We start from the raw sequence: 13968 nt of genomic DNA, 5'->3' as shown, positions 1-13968 counted from the left end.
AAAATATATTTTCTAATTTGGAGAAAATGAAACTAAGCAAACTTAAAAAGAACACCTCCTTAATGGGTAAAGGGTATTAATCCCATACCCCAGAAATAACTAGCTAAAAATATAATAGGGAGGAAATCCTATTTGTGATAGCAACAAAAAAAGTTACTTGAAAATATATATGACAAAAATATAAAATTTCACTAAAAATTACAAAGATCATTCTCCATGTTAAAATTGTATATAATCCCCCCAAATATGTTATAGAACTTGATCAACTAATTCTGAAACTCATATTGAACAATAAATACAAAAGAACTAAAGTGAGTTCTGAAAAGAATCAAAGGTATGGTAGGGCACAGGGGATGCATAATCCAAAGCTATAGTAATTAAACTCCGTATAGGATCCATGCCAAAACTGAAGACTTATGCAAACCAATGTAGTATATGACACTGTGTCAAGAAGTCTAGTCAGTAAAATGTTGACTCTCTGCAGACTGAAAAAAGTACATATTAAGCTAATACCTGCATGTAAATAAATACTTTAAATGCAAAAAAAATGATGGGAGAAATTTATAAGGGAATTATAGATTTGAGTATATTTTAAAAGTGACAAATCCTATATCACAATCAAAAGGCATAGGGTTGAATCATCAATAATGTTCTTTCATTATTGGAATCTTCAAAATCAATAGTTAAGAACATGACTATTAACCAATTCTAAAACATCAAAAGATAGAAATTTCACCAGGAAATAACAATGAAAATTCCCACTTCACCAGAAGGTAAAATGTAGTAGCCAGATATAACTATTTTAAATGCTATTTTTACCTAACAACAGCCTCAAAATACATAAAACAAAAATTGTCAAACAATTCAACAATTAATAGTTTAAGATTTCAACACTTCTTTTACAGTAGTTGATGCTAGTAAGAGACAATCACTAAAGACACAGAAGACTTGAACAACACAGTGTATTTGATCTAACCAGCATATGTACTCTACAAAACAGTAGCAAAATATACATTTTTCTCAAATGCACATGGAACTTCTTCAGGAAAGACCATATGTTAGGTGAAAAAAAAAGATTCAATAAATTCAAATAAAGTATGTTGTCTGATCATAATAGGATAAAATTACAGATTAATAACAGAAGGAAATCTAGGAACCCCAAAATGTTTAGAGATTAAATAACACATTTCTAAAGACACATGGGTCAAAGGAGATACTGCAGGGAAATTTGATGTTGTCCTGAAACAAATGAAAATAAAAGATGATATGAAAATCCATGTGTGGGGTGCAATTAAAGCAGTGCTTAAAGGAATATTTATGACCCAGAAAGTTCTAACATCAGTAAGATAAGCTTCCATCTTAAGCTAACAAGTAAGAACCAATCAGACCCAAAATAAGTAGGAAGAAGGCTATAATAAAGATCAGAGTAGAAATCCATGAAATAGAAAATAGGAAAATACTATGAAAGAATTTATGAAATCAAAAGTTGGTTCTTTAAAAATATTTTAAAATAGAAAGCTTTAGATAAAGAGAGAAAGGAATACATTAAAATCAGGATAAAGGAGGATACATCACTATAGATATACTTATAAAGGAGTATTATGAACAGCTTAATCTCAGTAAGTTTCACATCTTAGATGACATGGGACAAAATCATCTAAAAACTCAAATTACCAAAATCAACTCAAATAAATTTAATTATATCTATTAAAAAAAGAAAACAGCTCAAGAAGAAATGGAAAATCAGGATAGGCCATATCAAGACACTAAATAAGTTATTAAGTTCTCCCCAAAAGAAAAGTCTAGGTCCAAATGGTTCATACATTTAAAGGAAAAAAATAATACCAATCTTTCATTAATATTTTCAGAAAATAATAGGAGGGGACACTTCAAAACTAATTTTAGAAAGCTGGTATTACCCTGATACCAAAGCCAGACAAAGATACCAATATCCCTTATGAAATCAATATAAAACTTTTTACAAAATATTAAAAGTATCAAATCCAGCAACATATAAAAAAGATTATACACTATAAGTAGGTTTACCCCAGGAATGGAAGGCCATCTTAACATCTGAAAATCTACTAATATAATAAACCATATTAATACAACACAGGACAAAAAGCACATGATCATTTCCATAGACACAAAAAAGCCATTTGACAAAATCCAACATCCATTCAAAATATCTCTTACCCAAGTAAGGATAGAAAGGAACTTTTTTAACCTGATAGAAGACATCTATAATTACATTATTTACATTATACTTATGGCGAAAAACTGAATGCCTTCCCATTAAGATCCAGAGCAAGGAAAATAGGCTTCTGTTCCTCCCCATTTCTAATCAACATTGTAATGAGGGTCCTATCCTGTGCATTAAGACAAGGAAAAAAAAAAAACATTAAAAGTATTCAGACTGCAAAGAAAGAAGTAATCTATCCCTAGGTTATATATACTTTAAGTAGAAAATATGAAGAAATCTGCATAAAAGCTACCAGAACTAATAAATTCATTAGCAAGGTCTCAGCTTCCCTGGTGGCTCAGATGGTAAAGAATTTGCCTGAAATGTGGGAGACATGGGTTCGATCCCTGGGTCGGGAAGATCCCCTGGAGAAGGGAATGGCAACCAATCCCAGTATTCTTGCCTGGAGAATTCCAAGGACAGAGGAGCCTGGTGGGCTACAGTCCATGAGGTCACAAAGAGTCGGACATGGCTGAGCAACTAACACTTTCATTTTTCTTCAGAATACAAAATCAGAATATAAAAGTCAGTTGTATTTCCATGTACTAGTAATGAACAATCAAATAGAGAAATACAAATAAAAATAATTATTCACAACAGCATCAAAAAGAAAAATACTTAGGAATAAATATAACAAAAGAACACACTTTTATATATGTATAATAAATGTAACAAAAGAACACACAAATATAACAAAAGAACATACTTGCACACTGAAAACTGCAAAATTGTGTTGAGAAAAATTAAGGAAGATTCAAATAATAATAGAAAGCTCAGTATTTTTAAAATGTCAGTTCTCCCCAAATTAATCTAAAGATTTAATCCACTCCCTATCAAAATCCCTACAGGCTTTCGTTAAAACTGGCAAACTGATCCTAAAATTTATATGGAAATGCAAAATACCTAGAATAGCCAAACACTTTTTTTTTTTAGCTTTATTTTTTTTCTTTTTTTTTTTAATTTTATTTTTAAACTTTACATAATTGTATTAGTTTTGCCAAATATCAAAATGAATCCGCCACAGGTATACATGTGTTCCCCATCCTGAACCCTCCTCCCTCCTCCCTCCCCATACCATCCCTCTGGGTCGTCCCAGTGCACTAGCAAACACTTTTTTAAAAGAACGAAGTTGAAGAACTTAGGCTACCTGATTTCAAAACTTATTAGAAAGCAAACAACCATCAAGGCACTGTAGAATTGATAAGTATGTGTGTGTTAGTCACTCAGTCACGTTCAATTCTTTGTGACCTCCACGGACTGTAGCCCACCAGGCTCCTCTGTGGAATTCTCCAGGCAAGAATACTGGAGTCTATAGCCATTCCCTTCTCCAGGGGATCTTCCCAACCCAGGGATCAAACCTGGATCTCCTCCTGCATTGCAGGCAGTTTCTTTACCATCTAAGCCATGAGGGAAGTCCCAGAATTGGTAAGTATGCACAACCAATGAAACACTCTAGAAATAGATGCTCATACATACGACCAATTAATTTTCAACCAAAGGAGAAAGGGTAGTCTTTTCAGAAATGAACCTGAAATAATTGGACGTCCTTCTGCAAAAAAAAAAAAAGAAAGAAAACCTCAATCCATATCTCACACCATATACTTTTGTATACTTATTTTTATAAGTATCTCAGATTCCCTGGTTGTCTACTGAGATCCTTCGAGCTGCACAGTGCAGCCAAAATAATAATAATAATCTCAATAAATATAAGAGTTGAAATCCTAAAGTTTTTAGAATAAAACACAGGAGAAAATCTTTGTGACCCTGAGTTATGCAAGAGCAATAAAATATTGATACATTGGACTTCTTTCAAAATTAAAAAGTATTGCTCTTTAAAGACACCACTAAGAAAATGAAAAAGACACATTGGGGGGAAATATTTCCAAAACATCCTGTTAAGGACTCCATCCAGAATATATAAAGAACTTACAACTCACTAATAAAAAAGGCAACCTAATTTTTTAAATGGACAAAAATTTGGTTAAACAATAACTACATTAGAGGTTCCAACAGCAAATAGATACATGAAAAGATGCTCTATATCACTAGTCATTAGGAAAATGTAAATTAAAACCACAATGAGATACATTCACAGCCACTAGAACAACTAAAACCACCAGTTGGCAATGCTGTGAAGAAGCTGGAACCCTCATATATTGGATTGATGTGTATGTAAAATTATGTAGCCTCTTTGGAAATGTTTGGCAGTTTCTTAAAAAGTTGAACAAACATTTGTCATATGAATCAGCAATTCCACTCCTAGGAATCTACCCAAGAAAAATGTTCACCCAAAGACTTGTACATGAATGTTTATAGCCGCACTATTCATAGTAGCCCCAAAGTGAAAATAATCCAGATATCCACTAAACTGGTAGATTAATAACAAAAATACAGTATATCCATATAATGGAATGCTCTTCAGCAATAGAATGAACTATTGACTAACACAACATGGATGAATTGTAAGTGAAGTGGAAGAAGCTAGACAAAAATATATTCCAATCTTGTATGATTCCATTTATGGAAAATTCTAGAAAATGCATTCTAATCTATAATGACAGCAAATCAATGGTTACCTTGGTAAGGCAAAAGTAATTACAAAGGGGCAAGAGGAAACTTTCATGGGAGGGAGGGATATTTTCATGATCTCGATATGATGTTTTACAGATGTAAACAAAAGTCAGAACTTACTAATCGTACACTTTAAGCAATTTATTCTGTCAGTTATACCTCAATAAACAAAAGAACTATTAATACATGCAGCAACACAGATGAATCCAAAAAAATATCATTTTACATGAAAGAAGCCAGACACCAAAGACTACGTAATTCCATTATATGAAATTTCTAGAAAAGGCAAAATTATAGAGCCATGAAACAGATCAGTGGCTGCCTAGGTTCCAGGAAAAAGTAGAAAATGAATACAAACAAGCACAGGGAGAGGAGGGGCAGATGGAGAGATGAAAGTGTTCTAAATTTAAATTGTGGTAATGATTGCACAATTGTAAAAATTTACTGTGTGTCCTCAGTCACTTCAGTCATGTCCAACTTTTTGCGACCCCATGGACTGTAGCCTGCCAGGCTTCTCTGTCTGTGGGATTCTCCAGGCAAGAACACTGCAGTGAGTTCCACTTAAGATGAGTGAATTCTGTGATATGTAAACTAAACTGAAAATTTTTGTAAAAAGCAAGCACCGAAAAAAGTTGAGATTAACTGGCAGGAATTTTTTAAAAGACAATATTAATTCAATAAATGTTTGCATTCCTTCTATACACTAAGCATTATTGGATATTGATGAACGCAGGATCCCTGCCTTAGCAGGAGAAACAGACAGATGCAATTAAAGTGTCTCTACTGCTCTCTCACAGAAGCAACACACTGTAGTTAACAGATATTGCTGGTAGAAACAAAGTGGCCCAACCTCCCTGGAAATTAATTTGACAATATGCTGCAGAAGCCTGAATTCATACCCTTTAACTCCCAATCCTGGGCATCTACTGTAAATAATCAGAAGTTTAGATAGAACTCTTCTAACTAAATTGTAAAATTAAAAAATTCAAAACAACACAAATGTACAATAATAGAATAGTTAAGTAAGTCATGGTATTAATATCTGTGTCATATTATGCAGACATCTAAACTACGTGTTGCACAAAAACATAACACGGAAAAATCAAGTTTACAAAATTGTGATATAATCCCAGTATTACAAATGTATATCTATATATACATGAGCTAAATAGTAAGACTCCAAAATATTAAGTGATTAACTCTGAGCTGTAGAATTGCAAGTAATTTGGCTTTTTATTCTGTTCTGTAATTTATAATGTTTGTATAATGAACATGTACTATTTTAATAAATAGGAAAAGTTATTTTTCTCCTTTATATGCTTACGTAGGTAATATGTATTAACTACAGAAGAGTAGAAATAAAGATAAAAATCTTCACCTAAAATCGACCATCCAGAGATAGCCTGACATCATTTAGGAGTATGCTTCTAGATACTTCTTTGCAAATATTAATAGATAAGTAATTTGTTTTACAAAAATGGAATTTGATATAACATACTGTTTTGTAACCTGCTTTAGAGGAAGGAGAAAAGAGATAGCAGATCTAAACACTTAGAAGTTTGTTAGTCTAAAGAGACAAGAAAATGATGGCAGCTAAAGAGAATTATTATGTGTCAAGTAAAAAAAATTTTTGAGCTGTGGTAGTGCTCAAAGAAGGTCCCAGTGTGTGTGTGGAGGGGAGACAGAGGAGAAAAAGGGATGCAGACAGAAATACAGGTGAGGAGGGGTCACGAGAGGAGATGCAGAGACCAGCTGTAGTGAAATTCAACCGGTGCATATGAGAGGCTTCTGCTGGACACCCCTCTTCTCATGTTATGGGAGATAAGATAAGGCCTGCACAGAGCCCATGTGGGTGATGAGGTCTCAGGGAGAGAGGGGAAGCCTTAACAGCCGCAGCCTGTAGAGCAAGCACTGGAATGTCACCACAAGAAACGAAAGGCCTGTTTACAGTTGTTAATAACTGACTGACACAGTTCAAAAGCAAGGCCAGATCCAGAATTCCAAGGGTATGTTGGGCTTCATCTCAAAAGGAATTACAAATAAGTCAGGGTGAGTTTGTCAAACAGAAATTACCAGAATCAACTATTAGAAAGGGAGGAAGAACGGCAGTACCATGGAAAGAGCCACACAGATCTGATTCTGTCTTCTTACTCACCAGCTGGGCAGGTTATCTGACTCCTTGCAGCTCAGTTTCAACTACCTTCCAAGGTGATTGTAAGAATCAAAGAGAATATAACTCTATAAACACCTGCCACATAGTACTGATATAAATATGTGACAGAGTAGCTATTACTACTACTCCCTGAAGAGGAAGAGATATTATACAATATAACATCATGCTTAAAACCACAGAATTTGGAGTTAGACAAATTTAGTTAAGTTCAAATCCTCGCTGTCACTTACTAGTCATCTAAGCCTCAGCATTCGCTATACAATGAGGATACCACCTGCCACACCAGACTGTTTTAGAGAAGACAACATACATAATATATTATGTTCTCAGGCACAGTGCCCATGTAATCAATTTTGTTGTTGTTGTTGTTTAGTCTCTCAGTTATGTCCCTCTTGTTTGCGACCCCATGGACAGTAGCTCACCAGGCTCCTCTGTCTATGGGATTTCTCAGGTAAGAATATGGAGTCGATCACCATTTTCTTCTCCAAGGGATCTTCTACTCCCAAGGATCAAATCGACATCTCCTGAAAGTCTCCAGCATTGCAGGCAGATTCTTAACCACTGGGGAAACGTGTAATCAATAAACAATGGCTCTTATTAGTACCATGGTTTCACCAGTGGCTCCACAGTAAAGAATGTCTGCAGTGCAGGAGACATGGGTTCCATCCCTGGGTGGGGAAGATCCCCTGGAGAAGGAAATGGCAACCACTCCAGTATTCTTGCCTGGAAAATCCCATGGATATAGGAGCCTGGCAGGCTACAGTCCATGAGGTTCAAAAGAGTCCAACACGACTGAGCGACTAAACGATAACAATTATTATTACCTCTGTGATCGTGGCCACATTACCTAACCTCTCTGAACTAGAATTTAGTCAGGTAGTACATTAGCATGGAGAAGGAAGTGGCAACCCACTCCAGTGTTCTCGCCTGGACAATCCCAGGGATGGAGGAGCCTAGTGGGCTGCCGACTATGGAGTCGCATAGAGTCGGACACGACTAAAGCGACTTAGCAGCAGCAGCAGTACATGAGTGTTCCACTGGCTGCCTCTTTCCCCTTCATTCCCAGAACATGGCACAGTTGACACACAGTAAACATTTGCTGCATGAGAATTAGAGATTTCACAATAAACTGTGGAAAATTCTGAAAGAGATGGGAATACCAGACCACCTGACCTGCATACAGGTCAGGAAGCAACAGTTAGAACTGGACATGGAACAACAGAGTGGTTCCAAATAGGAAAAGGAGTACATCAAAGCTGTATATTATCACCCTGCTTATTTAACTTCTATGCAGAGTACATCATGAGAAACGCTGGACTGGAAGAAACACAAGCTGGAATCAAGATTGCCAGGAGAAATATCAATAACCTCAGACGTGCAGATGACAACACCCTTATGGCAGAAAGTGAAGAGGAACTAAAAAGCCTCTTGATGAAAGTGAAAGTGGAGAGTGAAAAAGTTGGCTTAAAGCTCAACATTCAGAAAACCAAGATCATGGCATCCGGTCCCATCACTTCATGGCAAATAGATGGGGAAACAGTGGAAACTGTGTCAGACTTTATTTTTTTGGGCTCCAAAATTACTGCAGATGGTGACTGCAGCCATGAAATTAAAAGACGCTTACTCCTTGGAAGGAAAGTTATGACCAACCTAGATAGCATATTGAAAAGCAGAGACATTACTTTGCCAACAAAGGTCCGTCTAGTCAAGGCTATGGTTTTTCCTGTGGTCATGTATGGATGTGAGAGTTGGACTGTGAAGAAGGCTGAGCACCAAAGAATTGATGCTTTTGAACTGTGGTGTTGGAGAAGACTCTTGAGAGTCCCTTGGACTGCAAGGAGATCCAACCAGTCCATTCTGAAGGAGATCAGCCCTGGGATTTCTTTGGAGGGAATGATGCTTGAAGCTGAAACTCCAGTACTTTGGCCACCTCATGCCAAGAGTTGACTCATTGGAAAAGACTGATGCTGGGAGGGATTGGGGGCAGGAGGAGAAGGGGACGACAGAGGATGAAATGGCTAGATGGGATCACTGACTCGATGGACATGAGTTTGGGTGAACTCCGGGAGTTGGTGATGGACAGGGAGGCCTGGCGTGCTGCGATTCATGGGGTCGCAAAGAGTCGGACACAACTGAGCGAATGAACTGAACTGAACTGAACTGAACAGTATCTAACAGTATCTAGCATATAAATGCTGGGGGAAGTGGACCTGCTTGTGTTTCCACTGGAACACAGGCTCCTTTAAGGCAGAGCACCTGTTTCATTCATCCTGTAGCCCCAGCACTGGGCAAACTCTTTGGGAAGTAGGAGAGCCTCAGCAAATGTTTACTGAGTGGCACAGAAGGTAGCACTAATCTGGCAGCCACCTTCACTACAAGGATAACTGCAGAAGCCTAGACAACTTGACCTTCCAGAAACAACTTGAAATTCTCTACTTTACCATTTCACATAACAGGCCACCTCTGGGCCAAGTGCCTGTACCCCCTGACTCAAGGCTGTTGCTTGGGTAATACCTTCAGTAAGCAACCTAGTAATGAAACAATGAGAAATGCAGTATGACTCCATATTTTAGTTTGGTGATGGAGGGCCAAGGGTCTCCTTAGGTATGAATTTGCAAACACTGTGAATTACCCCATCTAGCACACAGTGTGATAAGAGCATACAACAGCATTTGTATAAATTCAGCCAAGGTCATAGGGGAAGCCAGAAACAGGTAACAGTTACATACCTCTGGCCAACTAAACATGTCACATACATGAAGATAACAAGTTATATGACACCCAATTAATTTATAATTAACTTTCTTATGGTTTTTGCAATAAAGTTTAAAACGCCACAAGAATTGTGAAAAGTAGGCTAAAGGGTCCTCCATGTTGCTATCTTGAGAAACTGGGACCTGTAATAATTAGAAACAAACTTCTCTACCTATCTGACAAAAACTTGATTACTTCAGATTTTTAGTTAAGAGTCTTTCACATTATCCTAAAAATATATTCTTACAGGATATTCTGGTATTTCACCAACAGCTTTACATTTGATTAACCTAGATTAAACACAATTTTCTGAGTCTTTATCTGATTAGTAGAGAAAGACAGGCTTTGCTGAAGAAAAATTGAAAAATATAAAAAGATTAAAATCATCCTCAGTTCAGTCATCCAGAGATAACCATTATGTATACTTTGGTGTATTTCTTTTTGATGCTTAATGTTACTAGTGTGTTCAAAAACATGACTTTTAATGCTTCAGAGTACTCTCTCAAGCAATAACACATCCATATTCCCTACCTTCGGACATTTAGATAATTTAGAATTATTTCCCACTGGATGTTTTTAAAGGTGAATTTCTCCTTTATGTTAAATATAAACATATATTGAATTACTATTTATGAGATGTACATTTAGTTCAATTAGTACTGGAAAGTACGACACTGTAGGTTAGTCAGAAGACCAGAGAAGTTTAAAATTAAATAAATTTTATTTCAGTAGATATGCACTGGTAATTTATGCCAGGCATTATGGCTGGTAATAAAAATAAACTCTGTCCCTTCCTTCAAGTTCAAAATTAGAATATATTTAATCCAAAATTTTTATATCTACAGCCAAAATAAGAATTACTGATGGCTCATGACCTGGAACTGCAAGAGATCCTTAGCCATCAAAAAATAAATAGGATCAACTTTCTAAGATAGAAAAGTAAATGGTACGTATTAGGAAACTTTACCAAATTTGAAGTGATTGAATGGGTCAATAAGGAAATTCTTTGAACCAAATATCCAACTTCTAAAGTATTTCCGATAATTCATTTTATGTAAATGGCTTAGGATGAGTGAGTGAAGTCGCTCAGTCGTGTCCAACTCTTTGCGACCCCGTGGACTATAATCTATCCGGCTCCTCCATCCATGGGATTCTCCAGGCAAGAATACTGGAGTGGGTTGCCATTTCCTTCTCCAGGGGATCTTCCCAACCCAGGGATCAAACCCGGGTCTCCCACACTGCAGGCAGACACTTTACTGTCTGAGCCACCAGGGATATCTTAGGATATCTGTTCTTAAAAGTATAAGGGTAAAATTCATCTACTCCTATTTCTACAGCAATATAGACTTCAAACTAAGAGGACTAGTTAACATTTTATTCTGTGCTTATAGCTACCATGTATCTTAGATTTCCTGACAAGCCCTGAATTGAATATTCTATCCCTTTGCCCCTGTAAAGTCAGAATCCCCAAACTGGAATCAAACCATAACTCGCAGACATCCTAAAACTGCCTACAAATCCTTTGTCAGACCACACATGTGCCAGTCATTATTTCTGTTCATTCTAGCTATTATACTTCCATCCCAGGAATCTGCAGAACTAGCCTTAATACATTTGCCCAGAAATTGCTCATCTGAAATGGGAAACTTAGGGACACAGTTTCTAAAAGGGGAAACTTAGGGACACAGGTTTCTAAAAGCTACCATATTGCTAGCAAAGATACATGAACCTGTAAACACCACAATGTTTAAAATGTATAACCAACAAAGACCTATTGTACACAGAACTCTGCTCAATGTTATGTGGCATCATGGATGAGGGGGTTTGGGGAGAGAATAGATACACATATATGTATAGCTGAGTTCCTTCTGTGTTCACCTGAAACTGTCACAACATTGGTAATCGGCTATCAGTTCAGTTGCTCTGTTGTGTGCGACTCTTTGTGACCCCATGGGCTGCAGCATGCCAGGCTTCCCTGTCCATCACCAACTCCTGGAGCTTACTCAAACTCATGTCCATCGAGTCAGTGATGCCATCCAACCATCTTATCCTCTGTCATCCCCTTCTCCTCCCACCTTCCATCTTTCCCAGCATCAGGGCTTTTCAAATGAGTCAGTTCTTCGCATCAGGTGGCTGAATTATTGGAGTTTCAGTTTCAGCATCAGTTCTTCCAATGGATATTCAGGACTGATTTCCTTTAGGGCTGATCTGATCTCCTTGCAGTCCAAGGGACTCAAAAGTCTTCTCCAACACAATTCAAAAGCATCAATAATCAGCTACACCCCAATACAAAATAAAGTTTAAAAAAAAATACATGAACCATTATTTTCCCTTATGCTAACAATACTGTTACTACTCAATTAAAGAATCTGTGCTCAATTTGATACCTAAGGTTTCTTTGTGAACTGTTTGTGAACCCTATGAGTTCTTTAATCCTCTGACCCCTCTACTCAGTTTAAAGTGGCCAATTAAATGAACAGGGAATACATCATAAAATAATTTCATTTGAGCCCAGAGGCATTCCAGTGACCTGCAAGCAAGCCTGGAAGTGGTCATTTAGAAGACAATCAGTAAACATTCTTTCTCCCTCAGGAATTCCTGGAGAGCAAGATAAAGAAAGACTTTGGTGACTTCAAGATGACTTCTGTACCCTCACCATTTTACTGACTCCAGCATTCCTCATTATTTTGAAAGAGCACTAAGACATTATTTTTCATTCAGCAGCACATTTTAAGCAGCTAGTGTCAGTCACTATACTATAACCCAAGGAAATTAGTGCGTTACAAAATGGACATTTCACATTTGAGTGGGCATGACACATTTAATTATATAATTATGAAAAATAAACAGGGTAAACCAGTAATAGAGACAGGCTTGCAACTTAGGGAGCTGAGGGAAGAATTTTCTACAGTGATGAGAACCTAAAAATTGAGAAGCAAAGTTATGCAAAAAGCAGGGAGGAGAAATATTCTAGGCAGAGGAGTAAATGTGTGCAATGGCTCTGAGGCAGGAAATGGTGCTGAGGAGATTTTAAAAAGCCAGTATAGCTGGAATATAATAAGAGGGAATCATAGCTGGAAAGATTAGCAAGGGTCAGATCATGCAGGGCCTGGGGGAGCTACTGATAAAAAGTCCAGCAAGGTAGTACTCTTCTAGGTTGGAGAGGTGCAAGAACAGAGGCAAGGAGACAAATAAGGAAGCTATTACAGACATCTAAATAAGAGATGGTGGAAGCTCAGGCACTGGAAATCAAGAACCTTTTAAATGATATCTCAGATTAAAATATGAGCACAAGTTAACCAAGGAGGAAGAGCACTGCAGGCCCCTGAAAAACATCTACTGTGGCATTAGGTCCCAAGACCTATTCTGACACTGTAAACAGTCTGGTATGGCAAGAGCCAAGGGTATGTGATAGGAGCAAAAACAGGAAGACCAATTGTTAGAAAACTATTGCAGTAATCCAAGCAAGAACGTGTAACATCCTTTACTCAATTAGTGGCAATGCAGAGGACGAGCCAAGACTGTATGCATGTGGTATTATTGGAAGTATTAGGAGAGTCACTGGATTTGAAGAGGGGAGGGAAGAGGAGCTTGAAGTAATGAGATTTATGGCTTTGAGTGGGTAGATCATGGTACTATTTGCTACAACAGGGAAAACCAGGGTTGTAGGTACGATGAGTCCAGGTTCGTATACGCTGCCACATGGGAAGAGCCACATACTAGACAGGTGGATACATGGCAGTCTTCGGCTTAGAAAGAGGCTGAGGCTGGACATGTACGTCTAGAACCCACAAGTGTAGATAAAGCTGTAAGACTGATTGCTCACGGAAGTACAAAGTGAGAAGAGCTTAATCCAGAACCCTGGGATGCACTGACACTACAAGGGCAAGTTAGAGCAGGATTTCTCAACAGCACTGATATTTTAAGCTGGGTAATTCTGTTGTAGGATGTTTAGCAACATCCCTGGTCTCTATCCACTAGATGCCAATGGGACCTGCCCAGTTAATGACAAATTTGTCTCCAGACATTGCCAAATGACCCCCAAGGTAGGGGGAATCAACCCCAGCTGAGAACTACTGAGTTAGGGTAAGATTCATCAGCACACTGACAAGAGGTTCTGAATGAGCTCCCCTGACCCAAGATTCCTCCAAAGCCTTTATGTATATTACTGTTCTTGGTACCTTGAAAGTACAAAAGAAATGCAGGTGACATTCCACTACATCCAACC

The 13968-nt window shown here is 37.5% G+C and overlaps 1 protein-coding gene across 6 annotated transcripts in view; it reads left to right on the top strand.

The window, feature by feature from the left end:
- Positions 1-13968, top strand: part of PPP2R3A (protein phosphatase 2 regulatory subunit B''alpha) — a 233067-nt gene that overhangs the window by 214646 nt on the left and 4453 nt on the right. Inside the window, exon 15 of one of the 6 annotated variants that reach the window (XM_070794431.1) lies at positions 8281-12119. The exons of the other annotated variants lie outside the window; for them this stretch is intronic. Within the exon in view, the coding sequence (XP_070650532.1) occupies positions 8281-8353 (73 nt within the window). The 3' untranslated portion in view covers positions 8354-12119. Of the gene's footprint in view, positions 1-8280; positions 12120-13968 lie in introns of those variants that run through there. 6 annotated transcript variants of the gene reach the window in all.

The sequence above is a fragment of the Bos indicus genome, chromosome 1 (assembly GCF_029378745.1).
Source record: "Bos indicus isolate NIAB-ARS_2022 breed Sahiwal x Tharparkar chromosome 1, NIAB-ARS_B.indTharparkar_mat_pri_1.0, whole genome shotgun sequence".
In the NCBI taxonomy this organism is placed as follows: domain Eukaryota; kingdom Metazoa; phylum Chordata; class Mammalia; order Artiodactyla; family Bovidae; genus Bos; species Bos indicus.
The sequence above is the reverse complement of the archived record's forward strand: the minus strand, read 5'-3'. Positions and strand labels throughout refer to the sequence as shown.